At 40.0% G+C, this 16,834-nt stretch overlaps 1 protein-coding gene across 1 annotated transcript; it reads left to right on the top strand.

The window, feature by feature from the left end:
- LOC118677387 (fetuin-B-like) lies at positions 1 to 16,595 on the top strand. Its single transcript, XM_036352484.1, has 7 exons — positions 1 to 266; positions 612 to 722; positions 2,960 to 3,047; positions 4,908 to 5,071; positions 5,807 to 5,908; positions 15,151 to 15,237; positions 16,174 to 16,595. Exons 1-7 carry the CDS (start codon positions 42 to 44, stop codon positions 16,459 to 16,461), a joined length of 1,065 nt encoding a protein of 354 aa, XP_036208377.1. The 5' UTR covers positions 1 to 41; the 3' UTR covers positions 16,462 to 16,595.
- The last annotated feature ends 239 nt before the right edge of the window (positions 16,596 to 16,834 follow it).

Raw genomic sequence — 16,834 nt, 5'->3', positions numbered from 1 at the left:
AGCTCCACATACCGAACCATCCTGGTCTTGTTCCCCACAGAATGGGTCTATTCCGACTCCTGGTGCTCTGCACCTTGGCCGTGAGCTGCACCACTACATCTATGCCCTTGAAGATCCCCAGCCACTTGCCTTTCCACCTTCGTGGCTGCAATGATACAGATATGCTGGCTATGGCGGCATCTGTCCTGCAGGACATCAATAACGACCTAAAGGAAGGCTATGTGCTGAGCCTCAACCGAGTGAGCGCTGTCCAAGAACACAGACAGGCAAGTGACAATCCCCTACCTCGGGCAGGTGTTTTCACAAGCTGCATAGACCAACCAGGGGGTAGACATCCAGGGACACATGTTGGCAGGTGCTTTCCAAATTGGAAACCTGCTGAGAAGTCTCTGCTCCCCTCTGCTGGGTTGTACTTACATGCTTTTACTGTTAAAGGAACAAGTGCTAATAGTATCTTACTCTGACACTTGTCCAGTGTCCCATAGTCTATAAGACATCATCAAAAAAATGATAGTCACTGGTCCCGCCATAAATCAGAAACATTTTTGACCTGTCTTTAGGGGTTTCTGCTTCATGTGGGCTGTGGTACATTTTTTCACCCCTTCTCACAGGATGGTCTGGGATCTCTGTTCTATTTCACACTGGACGTACTGCATACTACCTGCCATGTGCTCAGCAAGAAGCCGTGGAGGGACTGTGAGTGGAGGCACCTGCATGAACAGGTAAGTGTTTGTATCCCAGGAACTTTAGGGGAGAAACAGGGTGTCCTCTGTTTACAGGGTGAAGATTGCTCATTGTGTGCCATCTTTTATTTTTAAAATTTATTTTTATTGTTGAAAGTATTACAGATGTCTCATCCACCCCCCCCCGCCCCATTTACCCCCTCTAGTCTGCCCCTGCCCCCTGCCCCCTGCCCAAGGCCTTTACCACACTATTGTCTGTGTCCATGGGTTATGCATATATGCATATAAGTTCTTTGGTTAATCTCTTCCCACCACCTACCTAGCCCTGCCTTCCCTCTGAGATTCATCAGTTTGTTCTATGTTTCTATGTCTCTGGCCATATTTTATTTTTTTAAAATATACACTGAGTGGCCAGATTATTATGACCAGCCAGATTATTATCACCACCCCATCAGTACTTCATTGACACTTCCAAAAATTACTGAATATTAAAGACTTTCTAAGCAAATACTCTCAAGGTTTTATTATTATTTGCATAGCTAATTCACTTCATTGTACTGTGGGGTGGTCATAATAATTTGGCCACTCAGTGTATTTTTATTGATTTCAGAGAGGAAGGGAGAGGGAGAAAGAAATAGGAACATCAGTGATTAGAGAGAATCATTGTTTGGCTGCCTCCTGCACATCTGACACTGGGCTCCTCCTGCATATTCCACACTGGGGATAGAGCCAAAATCCTGGGCATGTGCCCTGTCTGGGAATTGAACCGGGACCTCCTGGTTCATAGGTCAACAATGCTCAACCACTGAGCCTTGTGGGCCGGGGGGCCCTGGCCATCTTTTAAATATCCTTCTTTATAATCTCTTGACAATGGTGACTCTGTGGTTATTCCAATTCTATTAGACAAAACAGAGTTTAATTTGGGGGAATTTATGAGAGTCCCATTGGGGTTGTGATCCCCAAATTGTTTCCTACTTCTAAGACCCTTCTGTAGGCTCGAGGCCTGTGTTTAAATTGTGAGAAGAAGGTCTGAGCTGTAGTGCTCTGGATGTGTGTTTAAGGAAGACTGTGGAAGAGGTAAAGGGAGAGCTTTTTTTGTTTGGGGTTTTTTGTTTGTTTGTTCTTAGCTTTTTTTGTTTTAATAAATACTAATATGAAGTTTGAGGCTGGGGAATGGAAAGGGTTACAGTTGAAGCTCTCAGAGGTGCTGTGGAAGAATTTTCTGGAATCAGGACCTAAAGGACCTGAGAATTGATCCTTTTAAAGATGGCCATTGAAGAGGCTTGAAAATAATAATTTTTATTTGTTCTCAATTATCCTGAGTTATTTCCATTTATTGATATGACACTTTTGAGTACATGATTGTGTTTAGAAGTAAACTATTTGATCAATATATCTTTTCTAATCATGTAACCAAATTTGTGAAATTGCATCTATCTGATTTTAAAGAGGTGTTTCTGGGAGTCTCATTTACCTTGTTGCAAATTATAGTTATTAAGATGACACTAGCTGCTAAAACACATGCCAAAAAAGTATATACTGATTCCAACATGATAGAAGTTTATTTCTTATTCATATGAATTCAAACAGAAATTCTTATTCAAGAGGAGGCTTTCCTCCAGGAATGATTTGGAGACCCAGATTCCTTCCACATTGTGGCTCTAGACTCTGCCACCTTCAACTAATGGCTTCTGTGGTCACCATGCTCATCTACATCAAGCTATAGAAATAGAAAAGGCATGGTGGACAGATGGCACATAGGAGATCTTCATGAGGCATCTTGGAAGTGATTACAGCCACTTATGCTCACCTTTTTGTGGTTAGAACTCAGTTATACACAGTCACACCTAATTGGGAGGGAAGCTGGGAAATGTAGTATAGCTGTGTCCCAGGAGAAGTTTAAATTGTTTGAAACTACCCCCTGGCAGTTTCTCACTCTCAAAGCCACCAAAATTGACCTTAAATTTTTATTATTTAAATATAAAATGTGCAGCCTGGCTGGTATGGCTCAATGCTGCTTGAGCATTGACTTATGAACCAGGAGGTCATGGTTTAACTCCTCGTCAGGGCACATGCCAAGGGTTGCAGGCTTGATCTCCAGTAGGGGGCGTGCAGGAGGCAGTTAATCAATATTTCTATCTCTCTCTCCCTCTCCCTTCCTCTCTGAAAGAAATAAAAATATATTTAAAAATAAAAAGTCCAATTTCATTTTGGGGGGTATTTTGAAAAGTCAGAGTTTGTACCATGATGTCATAAAATATGTTTGTTGGTTCCAGGTGTATGGCAAATGCAAAGCATTATATTATGTGAACAGGCCACTAAGAATTCTTTATTTACCTGCTTATAACTGTACTCTTCGCCCAGGTAAGAGAGTGCTCTTATTTTGTTTATTTCAATGAAAGATGAAAAAAGTGAATTAAGCAGGGCTATGCTCCTGTTCTTATTTCCTACTCATACAAAGGCCAGGTTCTTAATGTATCTGATACTTGCCTCCCCTGTGAAATTTAACTTGCACTGCTCTTCTTCCCATAATTAGTCTTCCTAAATTACCTGCAATAGTTTTATTCATGAATATTGAATTAAATCTTAAATTTTTAGTCTGACATAAATGGGATCATCTCTACACTGGTCCCCAGGCTCCCTTTCTAGCTATCTCTGCCATTACCTCCCTGACTATATCACCTTTGTACTTCATTCAACTGAAAATCCCACTCTTTTCTGAATACACATTGCACTTTCCAATCTCTGCATCTTGCTTGTACCTTTCCCTCTGCTGAGGATGCCCTCCCCTGGTACCCACACCCTTGTAACTCATATTTATTCTTTAAGGTCCACTGCCAATGTTCTCTATAATGTTCTCTATTCAGGAAAGGAACAAACTCTCCTGCTCTCATGCCTATGAAACTTTAACCTAACCACTCATGGAGCACAGACCATGCACTGCCTTGATTTCAAGTCTTCTATCTTATTTCATGCAGAATATTTTATGCCTTCTTTCTTCCTGCTACAGCCTCCCCCAAGTCCCTAACAAGTGTAAGGAGTCCATAATATTGTTGAGCAAATGAACTAAGAATGAGGATGAATCTAATGACATTTCAAATATGCATATGTATTCATTCTGGATCCTTCTCTTTGGAAAGCAAGCATCCAAGGCATAGGGAAATTAGATATGGCTACTTGTCAAACTATTATGTGCATGTGACTCCCCTGGGGGATCTTGTTCAAGTACAGACTCTCATTCCACAGGTCTGTGGTGGGGCCTGAGAGTCTGCATTTCTAACAAGCTCCAGGTCAAAACACTGCTGCTGGTTCCTTTGAGGGACAAAGCAACAAAGCAAATGTTGTATTAGCCACAGTTGAAGCTTCCTGGTTGAGAAGATGAGTCTTACTTAAATTAGAAAACAACAACTAGTAAAGCAGATCAGGACTCAAAAGTCAAAGGTACCAGAGGTATGGGAGGTCAGAAAGTGACACATAGGGTTGGTGCCACAAGTGACAAACTGTGGATGTAACTCCCCCAAAGAATAGCCAAATACACTCATATTAATGCACGATTGATCAACTGTTTTGCTCTGTAATAACTTGCAGAGAAGTTGCTACCCTGACTTTCACACTAGTTTTGTAACCCCCAGTCAGAAATTTTGGCTGTACCATTAGAATGATTATTCTAGCCAATCATACAATAAGTTGGCCAATTTCTGGTTGACTTGCATTTTTGAATCAGAGAGAGAGAGTGCTTGCACCTTTAATATGTCACTCATTCAGTCACTCAGTAAGCATTTGCAAAGCACTTACATTATCTTAGGTGTTGGAGACTAAGAAATGAATAAGACATACCAATAATAAGATCCCAACCTTTCAAGATACTTGACTGGTTTACAGAGGCAATAATGATTGAAAGTATTGGACTACTAATAGGGGGGAAGATTTTTGTGTCAATATAAACACATATGTGTTTTGAACAAAATTCCGAGCATAAATACATTTGTGTTAGGTGAAAAAAAAATTTTGCTTAGATTTTTTAATACATTATTAAAGGAATGCATGCTCATTGCAGAAAACTCACTGCTGATAACTAATTTTCATTCCAGATAATTCTTTTTCCTTGCCAAAACTGAATATCTTTTTTTATTTAATCTCTGCTTCTGCTGTGGTCATATGATTTATAGGATTAAAAACCATTAAGGAACTTTATTTTTAAACTACTCTCTTTGGCATCAACAGTTTCTCGAAGAAAGATTCAGAGAATGTGTCCCGACTGCCCATCCCCCGCTAACTTGTCAGATCCCAAAGTTCTGGAAACTGCCACTGAGACGCTTGCAAAATTCAATGAGAACAGCAAATCAGGGCAATATTCTCTTGTCAAAGTCACCCGGGCTTCTAGCCAGGTGAGGTGGAAATGCCCAGTTACACCAACAATGTCTCATGACTGTTGCTATCGATTTCTAAACTGAGAGGAGAATGTTAAGGCACTTCTTTGGTCATAATCCAATCTTTACTCCCTGCTTTGGTAGACCTGAAGCACATTCAATCAATTATGTTTCAGTTTCTAAGTTATTCCATGAAATTTCCACAAGAGTTGTGGGATTTGATTTTACCTCAATGCCTTTAAGGTATGAATGGAAATGGACTCAGAGTCTCCTTGGTTTATTCTACCCAGGTTCACTATTTACTGCTACATTCTCATATCTGATTGACCATGGATCTCATTTAGCAGGTCAGCTTCTGCTCCATGTTAAGGCCTGGAGTGGATGTTGAGTTTTGTGGATTAGGAGAAATGGAGGCTCATCTGCATTTGAATTATGTTGATATCTATCATATAAAGAAATACTAATTGAAAAACAAAACTGCTTGAAGAAAATTAAGCTTACCCAAAGGAAGGTTTTTAGAACCCATTCAAATCCCTAAAAGAGAAGAAAGGAATGCTGATTATGATGTTTTCTAAATAACAAAATCATAATAGGGGCTTTGATCATGGTGGCAATTACAGGGACAACAGGAGACCTGTGTTGACAATGACTCAGGGAATGTACGATTTTTATAAATATAATGCCGCCAAACCTCAGCTGTTTCTCTCCATAGAGAGGTTTGATTTTTATTTCTCAACTCTTGTCTCATACCAGTGGGTGTTTGGCCCCTTCTACTTTGTGGAATATTTAATCAAAGAGTCACCATGTATCAAAACGGAAGCCAGCAGTTCTGGATATCAGCCCACTGACTCTGGGGTGAGTATTCCTGAATGTTTTCCCAATTTAAGATTTGTGTTCCCAGATTATCTATAAGTATGATTGAGCATAAATTATGTATGAGCTGTCAAAGACACTTTTCTTCTTCTCAAGGAGTAACTGAGTAATTAGAGGTTGTGGTGGCTCAGATGCAATAATATTTTATTGCAAATACAATCTTCATCAGCAATGTTATGCCTTTGCAGAAAAAGATCATAGAGGCTTTAAAATATAGAGAAACCTTCTCAGTGGTTGATTGTGGTCCTACTTATATCTGAACAAATCCAGTTACATTTAGAATACAGTTTTATTCCTTAGGCCACTCTTTAAGAAGGAAAAAGTCAAACAGGATGTCTTTGAAAGAATGCATCTAAGATGATGAGGGTGACTTGAAGCCATCTGACATACCTGGTGGGAATGCCAGTTGGCACAATGTGTTGCAACACAATTGGACAAAATGCCTCAAAGTCTTTTCTCCATTTATTTATTTATTAATTTATAACTAGAGGCCCAGTGCATAAAAATCTTTGCACTCGGGGCGGGGGGGCATCCTTCAGCCCGGCCTGTGCCCTCTTGCAGTCTGGGACCCCTTGGGGGATGACCACCTGCTGGCTTTGGCCTGCTCCCTAGGGGATTGGGCCTAAGCTGGCAATCAGACATCCCTCTGGCATCCTGGCAGCCCTCAGGGATGTCCACTTGCCAGCGGGGAGCAAACCTAAGCTGCAGTCAGACATCCTTAGTGCTGCTGAGGAGGCAGGAGAGGCTCCCACCACCACTGCTGTACTGGCAGCCATCAGCCTGGCTTGGCTGAGCAGAGCTCCCCCATGTGGGAGCGCACTGACCACCAGAGAGCAGCTCTTGCATTGAGCGTCTGCCCCCTGGTGGTCAGTGTGTGCCATAGTGACCAGTCATTCCCAGTCTTTCTGCTGTTAGGGTCAGTTTGCATATTACCCTTTTACTATATAGGATAGAGGCCTGGTGCACAGGTGGGGGCCGGCTGGTTTGCCCTGAAGGGTGTCCCGGATCAGGGTGGGGGTCCCACTTGGGTGTCTGGCCGGCCTGGGTGAGGGACTGATGGCTGTTGTCAGGCTGGCCACCCCCCCTTTAGGGTGGGGGTCCCCACTGGGGTGTCTGGCCAGTCTGGGTGAGGGGCTGAGGGCCGTTTTCTTTTTTTTTTATTCTGGGATTTATTTACGTTTATAATTGAAACTTTGTTGCCGTCACTGAGCTAATGCTTGCTCCAGCGCTGTGGCCACAGCCTGCTGAAAGCAGGTATCTGGGGTTTGTTTAGCTTCTATAATTGAAACTTTGTTGCTTTCGGAGCTCCAAGCTGGGCCGCAGCTGGCGGGGAACCTTGACTTCCTCCATCACTGGAGCAAGCAAGCCTCCTGCTCGCTTCAGCTGCGTGGCTGCCGGCCCCCATCTTTGTTGGCGGTTAATTTGCATATCACCCTGATCAGCGAATGGGAAGCATAGCGAAGGTATGGTCAATTACCCATTTTGTCTTTTATTAGATAGGATAACAGCTTTGTTAAGACATAATTCAGACACCATTAAATTCACCCTTTTAACCTATACAGTTTAGTGACATTTTAGTGTATTCTCAGAGTTGTGCCAGCACCATCAGTATCTAATTTTAGAATATTTTCATCAGTTTCCAAAGAAACTCCATACCCATTAGCAATCAGTCTCCTTAGTCCTTTACCCACGCTAATGGAAGCCACTAATAATCTATTTCTATCTCTGTGACTTTACCTTTATCTGAACATTTCATATATTGGAAACATACTGTATGGCCTTTTGAATCTGTCTTCTTTCACTTAACATAACAATTTTTATTTTTTTAATTTAAGTTTAATTTAATTTTATTTTTATTACTGTTTTACATGCAATAAATGTTAATATTTCAAGAAAAACAATCTTAAATATAATAATGTTAAATGCAATAAACATTAATAACATAACATTTTTAAGGTTTACCCATTTTGTAGAATGTATCAGTGCTTCATTTCTTTTAATTATCAAATAATATTTAATTGTAGGGATATACCACATATTATTAATTCATCAGTTGATGGGTATTTGGGTTTCCAAATAGGCCTAGGAAATATGATAGCTCAGCAAATCCCAGGCTGAATGGGAGGGGCCTGGCTCTACTTGGTACCAGTACCTGCAGTCTCTCCAGCAGGTTCACTCAGAGCCCTTTCCCTATGTGATTTGGTGATGAAGAGGAGAAGGGAAGGGCTGAAGCACCATTCTCCAAGAACTTTCCACATTAATGGACTTTTCCTGCTCTGAAGAATTTCTAATCTTCTCTTCATATAGTCTGGAAGATGGGTGATAGAATAATATTCAGGCACTCTCTTTAGACACATTTTAGTAAATTCAATGTGAATACTGTATTCTTAAAATTCTTTAGAAATTGAGGCAACATTTTATTATAATATTCTATTTACACTTGAAAATGTCTATCCTCTGTGACTCTAAAATTTCTCTTCCAGTAACTTATCTTAAGAAGTTAACTAGGTATATAAAAAAAAAGATATAGCTTCAATGTTTAAACAAAACAAATGAGATACAATTTAGTTTCTAACAAAAGATAGCTTGTTAAATAACAGAGAAATACTAGGTAATCATTATAAAGATCATAGAAGCCTTGCCTGTGTGGCTCAGTGGTTGAGTGTCAATCCATGAACCAGAAGATGGTGGGTTTGATTTCTGATCAGGGCACATGCCCAATTGCAGGCTCAAACCCCAGCAGGGGGCGTGTAGGAGGTAGCCAAATGATGATGAAGTTTCTCTTTCATCTATGTTTCTATCTCTTCCTCTCCCTTCCTCTCTCTCTAAAATCAATAAAAACGTATTTTTAAAAAGATCATAGAAGACTATTCAATGCCATAAAAGGATTTCCACAATATATTATTAACTGACAAAAGGGGGTTATAAATAATATATAAATTATAATCCTATTTTCTAGAAGAAAAACGATATATATGCACAGGAAAAAAGATTAGAAGAAAAGAAATCATATCTTTCTGTGCAATTATAGGTCTTTTTATTTTCGTTCTGTTTATCCATATTCTAAATAACTATTACATGTGTAATAAGAAAACAAAATTATTTTATTTTTTAAATAAAGAAAAGTTGAAGGAGCCGAGAGTGGTTTTTTTTTTTCCTGAGAATAGTGTTAACGTGAAAGCATTCAAACCTGTAAAGAATTTTTGTGAGTTTATTTAAGTCAAACTGTCCACAATTCCTGAGAAGCAGAGTCTCAAAGGTTTTGGATAATGCTCAGGAGAATGGCAGTTTTTCACTTTGTTTTATACATTACAATCAAAGGAGGAGATGTAAGTGGATTACATAAAATCCATTGGTGATAGATTAGGGAGGTGGGAGAAAGCAAGCTGTGGGGGAGGGAACCTCTGAGACTGAATAAAAAGTAAAAGTAAAATGATAGATTCATATTTCTTTTGCTTAGTTGTGTACAATATAGTTAATGTCAACAATTATACTTTTTTTACTTTTGTGGGTACAGGATAGTTATCAGTTAACAATTAATATGATAACAATAACAATGAAAGAGATAACATTGGCAAATATGTTCTCCCATGCAGTGGGCTTTCTTGTTGTTTCGTTGATTGTTTCTTTTGCTGTGCAGCAGCTTTTTATTTTGATGTAGTCTCATTTCTTATTTTCTCCTTAGTCTCTCTTGCTCTAGGATCTGTGTCTGTAAAGATATTGCTATGACATATACCTGCAATTTTTCTGCCTATGGAGTCTTGTAGGATTTTTATGGTTTCCTGTCTTCCATTCAAGTCCTTTAGCCATTTTGAGTTTGTTTTTGTGTATGGTGTAAGATGGTGATCTAGTTTCATTTTTTTTGCATGTATCTGACCAAATTTCCCAGCACCATTTATTATAGAGGCTTTTTTTGACTCCATTGTATGTTCTTGCCTCCTTTGTCAAATATTAATTGAGTATAATGGCTTGGGTCAATTTTTAGATCCTCTATTCTGTTCCATTGGTCTATATGTCTGTTCTTGTGTCAGTATCAGGCAGTTTTGAGAACTATGGCTTTGTAATATAGTTTTATGTCTGGTATTGTGATCCTTCCAACTTTGTTCTTCTTTCTCAGGGCAGCTGTGGCTATTTGGGGTCTTTTTTTATTCCAGATGAATTTTTGGAGAGTTTGTTCTAGATCTTAGAAATATGCCACTGGTATTTTAATAGGTATTGCTTGCATTGAATCTGTAGATTGCCTTAGGTAATATGGACATTTTAATGATGTTGATTCTACCAACCCATGAACATGGTATGCTTTTCCATTTGTTTATGTCTTCCTCTATCTCTTTTTTCAATGTCCTGTAGTTTTTTTGAGTACAGGTCTTTTATGTCCTTGGTTAAGTTTATTCCTAGGTATCTTAATTGTTTTTTGTGCAATGGTAAGTGGGATTGTTTTTTTAGTTTCTCTTTCTGTGAGTTCATTATTGCTGTATAAAAAGGCCATAGATTTCTGGGTGTTAATTTTTTATCCCGCTACATTGCAAATTCATTTATTAGGTCTAATAGTTTTTTGATGGAGTTTGGGGTTTTCTATGTATAGTATCATGTCATCTGCAAATATGGACAGTTTTACTTCTTCTTTTCCAATTTGAATGCCTTTTATTTCTTCTTGTCTGATCGCTATGGCTAGTACTTCTAGTACTATGTTGAACAAGAGTGGTGAAAATGGGCATCTTTGTCCTGTTCCTGTACTTAGGGGAAATGGGATTAGTTATTTACCCATTGAGTATGATATTGGCTGTAGGTTTGTCATATAGGGCTTTTATTATGTTGAGGTGTGATCCCTCTATTTCACTTTGTTAAGAGTTTTTATCAAGAAAGGGTGTTAGATTTTGTCAAATGCTTTTTCTGCATCAATTGATATGACTATGCGTTTTTTTTTCTTTCAATTTGTTTATGTGATGTATCACGTTTATTGATTTGCAGATATTGTACCATCCTTGCATCCCTGGAATAAATCCCACTTGGTCATGGTGTATGATCTTTCTAATGTATTGCTGAATCCAATTTGCTAGAATTTTGTTGAGGATTTTAGCATCTATGTTCATCAAGGATATTGGCCTGTAGTTCTCTTTTTTTTGTGGTGTCTTTATCTGGTTTTGAGATTAGGGTAATGCTGGCTTCATAGAAAGAACTTGGAAGTGTACCTTCCTCTTAAATGTTTTGGAATAGTCTAAGGAGGATAGGTTTTAGTTCTTCTTTTAATGCTTTTTAGAACTCCCCTGTAAAGCTGTCCAGACAGGGCTTTTGTTTGCTGGAAGATTTTTGATCACTGTTTCAATTTCTTCAGTAGTTATCGGCCTATTCAGGTTTTTTGATTCTTCTTGGTTGAGTTTTGGGAGCTTCTATTTTTCTAAGAATATGTCCATTTCATCTAGGTTGTCCTTTTTGTTGAAATAGAGTTGTTCATAGTATTTTTTTATAATTGTTTGCATTTCTGTGGGATCGGTTGTTATTTCACCTCTTTCATTTCTGATTTTGTTTATTTGGGTCCTCTCTCTTTGCTTCTTGGTGAGCCTGGCTAGAAGTTCATCAATCTTGTTTATCTTTTCAAAGAACCAGCTCCTGGTTTTTTTAATCTTTTGTTTGAGACTCTGTGATCTTCTTGGATTTGTATGAGTTTTTTCTTCCTTATATCAGGGAAGTTTTCTGTCATTATTTCTTCAAACAGGTTTTCTATTCCTTGCTCAGTTTTCTCTCCTTCTGGCACCCCTTTTATGCGATGTTGTTTTGTTTAGTGTTGTCCCAAAGTTCCCTTGGGCTCTCCTCCTGTTTTTTAAGTTTTGTTTTCTAGATTCTGCTCTGTTTGGGTATTTTTTTCTACCTTGTCTTCTACCTCACTGATTTCGTCCTGTGCTTCCTCTAGTCTACTGTTGATGCTTTCTATTGAGTTCTTTATAGCAGCGATGTCATTTTTCATTTCTTCTTGGTTCTTCATTTCCTCTTGGTTCTTACATATACTGTTGAATTTGTCTTCCATTCTTTTCAGCGACCTTATGAACATTTCTCTGAATTCTTTCTCTGACATATTGCTTGCCTCCATTTAATTACCTCTTTTTCTGGTGATGTCTCCTTTTCTTTCATATGTGAGCTGTTTCTTTGTCTCCCCATGATCTCTCTTCTCTGGGTATCTGGTTATATAGATCTCTCTCTCCAGCATTGATTGAAAGGCACAAAATACAACACAGCAGGGCATAATGCACAAGGCACTGAACACAAATGTATTCATGATAGTAATAACCCCAAATAAAGGTGACCACCAGAGTAAAGAGAATTAGGGGATAAGAAAAAAAAGGACTGCACAAATGATTTTTAGAAAAGGAAAAAAAGTAAGAGAGAAAAAGAATGAGAATAATAAAGTAGGAGGGAAAAAAACTATTTCTGTGGGGGAAAAAACTCCAATAGAACAACCACTAATCCCAAAAAATGCAAACAGCAAACACCCAGAGATGAATGCAAACTACAAACAACAACTAATAACAAGCGAGGAAAGGAAAAATGGAAGCAAAATACAAACAAAAACAAAAAACACAAAAAAGAGAAACAATCTCACAAACAAGCACCAAAAAAACCAATCTAATCAACAATCAAGCAAACAACAACAATAGGACAGAGAGAAAGCAAGGCAAAACAAAACAAAAAACAAAAATCCTAGAACCAAAAAAGACAAAAAAACAATAACAACAACAATGAAAAACACACAAAAAAGAGGAAGAGAGAAAAAAATTGGTTAGTGAAGAAAGAAAAGAGAGAGGTATGTATGGACTTAGAGCAGGGGATCAAAAATTAGATATAGAAGTAGGGTGAATTAACAGGGTAAAGAGAAGGAATAGGAATAATCTAAAGTAGGAATAGGGTAAGAGAAACAGGAGAACAAAAAGGGAAAATTGAGGAAGAGAGTGTTGGCATAAAGATAGAGCAAAATGATGTTAAAGGAAAAATGAAAATAGAATTCACAACACCAATGCCAAAATAAAATGAAATAAAATAAAGAGAAAATTAAATGACACTTTTAAAAAAAGGTAAAATAGTAGTAGTAATAATACTGATTAAAAATAAAAGTATAATAATTAAAAGGGTAAAATCAAGTGAGGAGAAAAAGAAAAAAATTAGACTCCTAAGTAAAAGATGAAAAAATTAAAATGTGCAGTAGTGAAGGTCTTTCACTTCCTCTACTGTCCTGTTTAGCACACCAGTTTCCTGTCAGGTAGCCAGGACAGTATTGAAGTTCCCCCTGTGTTCCACTGCTCCTCTGTGTTGTAAGCCACATTCCTGATTTTCAAGCAGGCAGTACTTCTTTGTTTCTTAGACTCCTTTATTTGTGTTTACACAATAGTCAATTTGTGATTCAACCCCTGGCTGGCAGTGTTTCTGGATTGACCTCTGGGGCTATAAGTCCTCTCTAGCCAGTATTTAGATTTTGTTTTCCCTGTTGCACTTAATACTGGTTTGGGAGAATGGACTGCCCCAGATCTGGTTCTCTGATCGTTACTCCCCTCTCTGATCCCCAGGTTCCACAGAAACAACTTTCCCCTGCAGTCTCTTAGAGTGTCCCCAATTGGGTGATCCTACGTACTGGGCTTAGTAATCAAAAGCAAGGATTTAAAGAGAAAAAAAGAGCCAGAGTAAGTGCATGAACTTGTGACTTTTACCCTCTAGCATTGCGCACAACTCTGTGAACGTCTCTGTGCACGTCTTTTTTTCCCCTGGCACTAAGCAGCCAGAACACTGGTAAAATTTCAGGCTGCATTTTTGCACCCAGTTCAGCTATGGGTTTATTTTTAGAGCTCCCTTCTGCCAGCAGCCCTGAGGTCCTCCTTCCACATTCGTGGATCATGTTAGCCCCAATGGCCACGGATTTTGTGGGGCGCAGATTTCCCCCAAACCTCTAGATCCCCTTGGGCGTGTTTCTCTCTCCAGCCTGGATTGCAGACCTCACATTTCCCTAGGCGAAATCTGACCTTTCCATGAGAAGGTGCAGAGCTCATCCGAGTCCACGTATTCTTGCTGGTTGAGATCCGGTGTTCCTGAGTTTGCAGCTGGTCCCTGGGTGTTGTGGTTGTAAAGTCCTGGGATGTATAGGCTTCCCATAACAGCAACTCTCCCCTTCAAGATGGCGTGGTCTTCGCAGCAGAGCAGGTCGCTCTGGGACATTTCAGCATCAGGGGAGGCTGTCAGTCAGAGGAGCCGGGTCCGGCGGTCCCCAACTGTCCCTTGGAGTATAGCTGTTCCTCACCCACAAATATACACTCAACATACGTCCACACACTCTCCTTTCATTCTCTCACTCACACACTATCTTGCAGGCTGCCTTCACGTTGGCAGCCATCTTTCTCCTCCTCCTCCTCAAGAAGTTTTAAATTTTCCATCATTGGAGGCAATTTAGACTTGTTTAGGTGGTTACCTGGAGGGATAATCTATATATAGGTAAAAGGCTAATATGCTAAGTGTTCTTCACTCCGTCCAACTGGTAATTATGATGCTCACTGACCACCAGGGGGCAGACACTGTATGCAGGAGCTGCCAAGCTGCAGTGACTTGGCAGCAGCGGTTCTTGGGTGATGCACCCTGAAACCAAAGGGGAGGGAGCCCAATTCCTCGTGGGGCTGCGTGATTCCACCTTTGGCTGTGGGTTATGTTGTTGCTGGGCAACTGTTGGCCCCAAATCTGGTTTACTGCACACTTGCTTTTGCGTTCCAAAACCTGTACAACAGCAACTTTGCAAGTGCCCTCTTGCACTCTAGAACCCCTCAGGGGAAGTTAGAGAGCCAGTTTTGGTCCAATCCCTGCAGGCCAGGCCAAGGGAACCCACCTGGCAGAGGGACGCCACTCACTCCGCAGACTTTCAAGCCATGATGCCACCCAGCTGCAGCTGGCCAGGGAAGAACCACAGGAAGTTGGCTCCAGGTCATGTCTGGCCCATCTTGTTCAGTCCCACCCTGCCAGCCACCTTCTAATTAATTTTCTTTCAGTGTGCATGAATCCATGCACCATGTGACTAGTCTAGAGATAATTGGCTCAGAGCCTACCTATTGCATGGTAGTAGCATATAAATGTTGTTTGGCTGTTTGTGCACACTGGCAGAAAGCAAGTTGATTTCCATTTATGATCATTGATAATTGTAAAACTCAAACAATTTTGTATCTTCTCTCTCATTTTTTTTTTTTTTTTTTTTTTAGCCTGTTGGTATTTGCAGAGGTTCTCTGAGACCAAGCGTTGACGATAAGAAGATTGCCAATGTAAATTGTGACTTCTTTCAATCACAGGTATTTTTTCATTCTAATTGTTTATCTTTCTGTGAAGAAAAAAAGCATAATATCTATGTTTTAACTCTCCCTACCTCATCCTCTCATTTTATTTTCCTAAGATCCATGATCACCATTTTATTTAGGCTGCCCTGAGGTCACACCCATAGGCTAGCTAGTTAAAGACCTGTCACTCTTTGTTTTAGTCCCAATGAGTTCCGGCAGAATAATTAAGACTTTCATAAATAGGGACCTCTGAACTTGGATGGCACAGGCCCTGAGACCTTAAATTCAGTGTCCCAAAGACCCTTACCCTGAAATGACGGCAGAAGTTGTTTCCATGGAAATAGTTGGTCCCATTCCAGAAGTATTTATTGAGCACTTAATATGAGACAGCCTGATATAGTTGAAAGGGTGGTTGAGAGAGGCCACCTGGGTTCCAGTCCTGCTCTGCTACCTATAAGCTAGGTGACCATGGGAAAATTCTTACCTCTCTGAGTCATGGTTGCCTCATCTATGAATGGGCTTGCAATGCTTACCTCATTCAGTTTCTTGTGAGAAATTAGTGAGAAGACCTGGATAAAGGGTGCTGTATTGGGCCTGGCAGAGCATAAATAATTAGTAATGGTGCTATTGCTGTCACACTAGGAGCAGGGAGACAGCCCACTAAGGACTTTGAATATGCCATTTAAGTGCTCTGGATCAAGCTTTCTATCAAGCCTCTACCAGTCCTGGTTCCTGCTGGCCCTTATCTGTTTTGCTTTATAACCCTTTAACCAGGGGCCCATCCCTCTAGCTGACTCCCCTTGAAACATTCCATCAGAAAGGCATAGCACAAACCAGCCTCAGAAGAGATTTCCCTAGAGAACATTCCCTTATTGAAAGCATTTTTATTTCAGGCTCCCAACCCTAGAAGGAGAAAATTTGCTGTTTACCAGAAAATTTTTGTTTTACCAGAAAAACGAATCCACGCACTCACCCTCCAAAGATGTGCTAAGCGGATCTGTCCAGTACCTTCCTGATCTGGATGATGAAGAATCTCAGGAAATGGATCCTGCTGAGGCCTTCCCTGTGCACCTGGATCTAACCACAAATCCCCAGGGAGAACCGCTCAATGTTTCCTTCCTCTTCCATGGGCCTATGATTAAGAAGCTGTTTGTCCTACCTTTCCCCAAAGAAGAACAACGCTCTGCTGAGTGTCCTGGAAAAGCCTCCATGAGCAACCCTATTCTTCTCCCACCATGAGAACCACATAGAGAATTCCATGAGGATGTGGTGCCCTGCAGGAGATGAGTGGTAGTGGGGAAGGGAGACAGAGAGACAGAGGATTTGAACATAGAGAATAGCTAATAAAGTGTGTCTTTTTGACTCTTCTTGGTCTCATCATTTTGGCTGAAAGTGGAAATGAGACTACACCCTCCACTTGTACACTGAGCTGCATGCCTTCTGAGCCATCCAAGATATCAATCCATGAATACTTGCCTCGTATGTCCTCCACCTTTCCCTTTGTAATGATTTCTGACTTTTAGCCAGGTGTCTCTGATGCAGGACCTGTCATACTTAGGAATGCCCTCCTCTATCTGAGTAAGAACATATTGTTATTCTTTTGATCAAAATG

The sequence above is a fragment of the Myotis myotis genome, unplaced genomic scaffold (assembly GCF_014108235.1).
Source record: "Myotis myotis isolate mMyoMyo1 unplaced genomic scaffold, mMyoMyo1.p scaffold_m19_p_2, whole genome shotgun sequence".
Taxonomy (NCBI): Eukaryota; Metazoa; Chordata; class Mammalia; order Chiroptera; family Vespertilionidae; genus Myotis; species Myotis myotis.
The sequence above is the reverse complement of the archived record's forward strand: the minus strand, read 5'-3'. Positions and strand labels throughout refer to the sequence as shown.

Excerpts from the sequence above, each read along its gene's own strand:
- LOC118677387 (XM_036352484.1), top strand. The coding sequence starts at position 42 with ATGGGTCTATTCCGACTCCTGGTGCTCTGCACCTTGGCCGTGAGCTGC. Across the intron at positions 267-611 it reads CTGTCCAAGAACACAGACAG|GATGGTCTGGGATCTCTGTT; the intron begins GCAAGTGACAAT and ends CCCTTCTCACAG. Across the intron at positions 5,909-15,150 it reads ATCAGCCCACTGACTCTGGG|CCTGTTGGTATTTGCAGAGG; the intron begins GTGAGTATTCCT and ends TTTTTTTTTTAG.